Below are 4,451 nucleotides of genomic sequence, written 5' to 3'. Positions count from 1 at the left end.
TTACTTAGTATCGCTGTTGTTATAATGGTCCTCGTCACATTTATCACCTTCCTTAGTATCGCTGTTGTTATAATGGTCCTCGTCACATTTATCGACTTACTTTGTATCGCTGTTGTTATAATGGTCCTCGTCACATTTATAGACTTACTTAGTATCGCTGTTGTTATAATGGTCCTCGTCAAATGTATCACCTTCCTTAGTAACGCTGTTGTCAAGGGTCATTTGTCAGATATGTTTTACCTTTAATATACTCATCTTGATAACATCGTTACGGATGTCGCCGTTCAAATAAAAAAATACAATTTTGAGACGTTTGAAAAGTGATAAAAAAAATTGGCGTTTCGTGTATAGAGTTACTTTTTTGCATCCTTTTATTTTGTAGTGAATTATATTTTGGATGAAGTATTCTAGATCTATGTTCCGTAATAAACTGTTATTTATCTATGTGTATGTATTGGCTATGAACAACTGGCACTGATAGGTAAAGATAAGTAGAGTATAACAATATGTGGCTGTATACATTTTGTATTTTGTGTTGGTGTATTATTAGGATATCAAATATATTACAAGTACAATCGATTTGATATTCGGTGTTACAGCAACAATGAAGTTATGGCAAAATTTCTATATATCATTAATCTATAAATAGAATTATTTGAAAAAAATGCCTGTAATAAACAAGATATTGTCAAAGACGCAAAATGTAACATCCATTTTATTAATAAAGCTATAAGACTATTTACATGTTTCACGTGTTCATTGAAGCTGATGGATTTTGGATTTAGTTAACCCACCAGATAGGTCGTGACATGAAAACATGTGGGCATCGTATTGAGGTTCTTTGTTTCCTTCTTTGTTGAACCCATTATTATAGCTATTTTTCTCCCTGTCGTCAACGTGGCAGATGCAGAAAACGTTATGTCACGTGACTTTCAGTATATTGTTCCAATGGCAATACATTTAAAGGCAAACTATACAGTTTCACGACCATTTATCCGTGTTATCAGAATAATGTACATATCAGGTTTTGGAAACTTTCAGTAGGTATTGACTAAACACTTTGCATTAGGTAATATTACTAAATATACCCCTGTATCAACACATACAAGTACAAAATATACTCTGCGTCAACAATCTAAGGCAAAATATACTCCGCGTCAACTAACTAAGGCATAATATACTCCGCGTCGACAAACTAAGACAAAATATACTCTGCATCAACAAACTAAGGCAAAATATAATCCCGTCAACAAACTAAGGCAATATATACTCCAGGTCCATAAACTAAGGCAAAATATACTCCACGTCAACAAACTAAAGCAAAATATACGCCGCGTCATTAAACTAAGGCAAAATATACTCCACGTCAACAAACTAAGGCAAAATATACTCCGCGTCAACAAACCACGGCAAAATATACTCCGCGTTATCAAACTAAGGCAAAATATGCTCCACGTCAACAAACTAAGGCAAAATATACTCAACGTCAACAAACTAAGGCAAAATATACTCCGCGTCAACAAACTAAGGAAAAATATACACGGCGTCCACAAATGAAGGCAATATATGACAAAGCGTCAAGACATCTGACAAAATCATCGATCAAAGTGACAACAGAGTACAACTCGTCCACCCGTCAAAGGACTTGAGGCGAAGCCAATTTTTAAGCGGAAATTAACCGCCCTCGGCGCCTTAATCGTGCTCCTTTAGAAGCAATACTTGACAGAAATTCAAATTCTGTAAATTGACGTGCTTAATTGTCAGACCATAGCTAAGAGCAAACTTCCTGGCTTCCTGATACTGACCGACTTCTTCAGAGTACATTACCAAAATTTAAACCTAACAGCTAATTTGATAAGTTTACCAACTGAAAATATCCAGGTTAGAAGAAATGGAAATAGACCATTATTTGTGCAATACGGAATGTCGTATGTATCTTCTAGCCGGGACTACTTTTTATGGGAATCCCCTTGTCATGGCGAACTGAAAAGTTCCCGGTATTTGCAAAAAATACCAAAGGTTATACTATCTTTGTATCGATCTCTACCAAATACGGAAGGTATTGCACTACAGAGCAGATTTCTTTGTTTGCTTGTTTCATGAATATTTGAACAAAAATGGTGGCACGAGTGTAGAATCAGTACGTGCCCGGCAGACATGTATGTTATACACATTAAGGAATAATATTTAAACTTTATTAAGTTTGTCATCAATAGCAATGAGTGTTATAAGACAATAACAATATTTGCTAAAACATTCATTATCTATATTTACAGTTACGCTTTATTTAGTTATTTCGAACAGTTCTTTGAACAGCAAATTTTAAAAGACTTGACAACAATGAAACAGATGACGTCACAATACAGATTGATGACGTTACGATAGCAAATGTTTTTATAGTCTCAAAACATTATTTGCCTTCTCAATGCATTGCAATGGGAGGTTGCAGAGCAAATGTAAAACATATCGATATAATTGTCCTTTCATTGCACTCCCTTCTTTCTTCTCCTTTCCTTCTGATGACGTCATCCAACAATTGTTTTGAAATTAAACAATGCGTTAGTCTATTGCCATGTCCACAATTTTGTTCTACAATTGGTGAAGCGATGACCTGTTTCAGTTTATATAACGTGTGCCCAATCATTTGGCATTATATCTTAACATTACATCATATTGTTAATCTGGAATGGTAGTTATATATAAGCTTCGAATCATGGTAGTGTCACTTCCTCATAAAGACACCAGGGAGCTGACAACGAAACAACAAGGCACCTTAATGACGATAATAAAACCGGGGAGCTGACAACGAAAAAACAAGACACCCTAGTGACTATAATAACAGGGGAGCTCACAACGAAACAACAAGACTACCTAATGACTATAATAACAGGGAGCTGACAACGAAACAACAAGCCCCCTAATGACTATAATAAAGAAATCACCCTTATATTACACAAAGAAGCACCGACAGCTATAATAGAAACGACGATATTTTGAGTAAACCCCAGAATACCGAATCAATTGCAACATGTAAACACGTTTGGGAGACAGGTAAGAACGCGTATCATATAGCGTCAATGACATGTAATTACTAGGTTCTTTCTAAAAAGCATGAAATGCTTTTGTAATTGTGTGAACATATGCACAATACACAGTAGAAATCAATACGAATTTGAGGCATAGGTAAGAGAGCTTCATAAATAAATGTATATATCAATAAAAAATAGAATAATATAGATAAACAAATAGAATAATTAAACAAACAAAACTAAATAAAGAAACGAATATAACTTTAGGCGACCCGAGATATAACATTAAGTCTATGTTTCATGATGCAAAATCAATGTGTTATATGACTTTAAGGGGTTTGAATAGCATATATATGTTGATATGTATTTCATGTGTAGTACGTTTTATATTTTGTTATACATTTGTAGTGATCAGTGACATACACCGGATATCCCACTGACTCTCTAGCACTTTAGTCACGTGATGTCAGTTTGGACCTAGAAGATGGTTGAGATTGGTTATATAATTATATTTTTACTACCTAAAATATTCCGTTGACTTTTTTGGTTGGTTGAAGTGCTTCCTCGTCGCTGTATCGGCTATAATTACAACTTAACATTTTTATCAGTAATATTGAGCTATTATGATGTTATATATATTAATTCAGGATGTTTCTTTTACATTTTTACGGCATGACTGGTAACAAGAATGTAGGAAGTAAAAGAGATTTTTATTTCTAAAATATTGATATATATATAAATATTTGGTTTGGTTTGGTTTGGTTTGTTTGTGTTTTACGTCCTATTAACAGCTATGGTCATTTAAGGACGTGCCAGGTTTTGGTGGTGGAGGAAAGTCGGAGTTCCCGAGGAAAAACCACCGACCGACGGCCAGTACCTGGCGACTGCCCCACGTAGATCTTGAACCCGCGACCCAGCGGTGGAGGGCTAGTGGTAGCAGAATGTTAGATGCCTTAACCACTTGGCCTACGCGGCCCCTTATATATAAATATAACAGCTACTTATGTAATATGATGATATCAGATATACCCTACAACAAACGGTAACACAAAACTAACTTAGTTACTTAAACAAAAAGAGTTTTAAAAATAGTTACATAGTTAGTTCTCCAGTTTAAAGCTAAAACAGATGGTTCCTTTTCGTTAGCTAGAACAAACCTGTTACATTAATACATGTACCCATATTTACTCACACAATTCTATTGCATAAATTCATTCCTATTTACTTCAAAGGCACCCTATAAACTTTTCTTTATTCCAGAAGCTTGACAAGTCTTCAGTATCAGATATATGTATATTTAGGCACTTAATCATTAAATAATTCTCTAGCATGTGTTTTGTAAATAAATAAGTTGGTTTAGTAATGGGATTACTTTTAGAACTTTGAAATGAAAACTGTCTGTCTCTACTAATTGTGCTGACT

General features: G+C 34.6%; 1 protein-coding gene across 1 annotated transcript in view; it reads right to left on the bottom strand.

Moving 5' to 3' along the window:
* Positions 1-222, bottom strand: part of LOC110446031 (protein PFC0760c-like) — a 29,167-nt gene extending 28,945 nt beyond the window's left edge. The window contains exon 1 of the mRNA XM_021490975.1: positions 149-222. Within this exon, the coding sequence (XP_021346650.1) occupies positions 149-222 (74 nt within the window). The remainder of the gene's footprint in view (positions 1-148) is intronic.
* Positions 223-4,451: the final 4,229 nt, after the last annotated feature.

This window comes from Mizuhopecten yessoensis, unplaced genomic scaffold (assembly GCF_002113885.1).
Source record: "Mizuhopecten yessoensis strain PY_sf001 unplaced genomic scaffold, ASM211388v2 scaffold2461, whole genome shotgun sequence".
In the NCBI taxonomy this organism is placed as follows: domain Eukaryota; kingdom Metazoa; phylum Mollusca; class Bivalvia; order Pectinida; family Pectinidae; genus Mizuhopecten; species Mizuhopecten yessoensis.
Note: the sequence above shows the minus strand (reverse complement) of the source record. Positions and strands in the feature narration are given on the sequence as shown.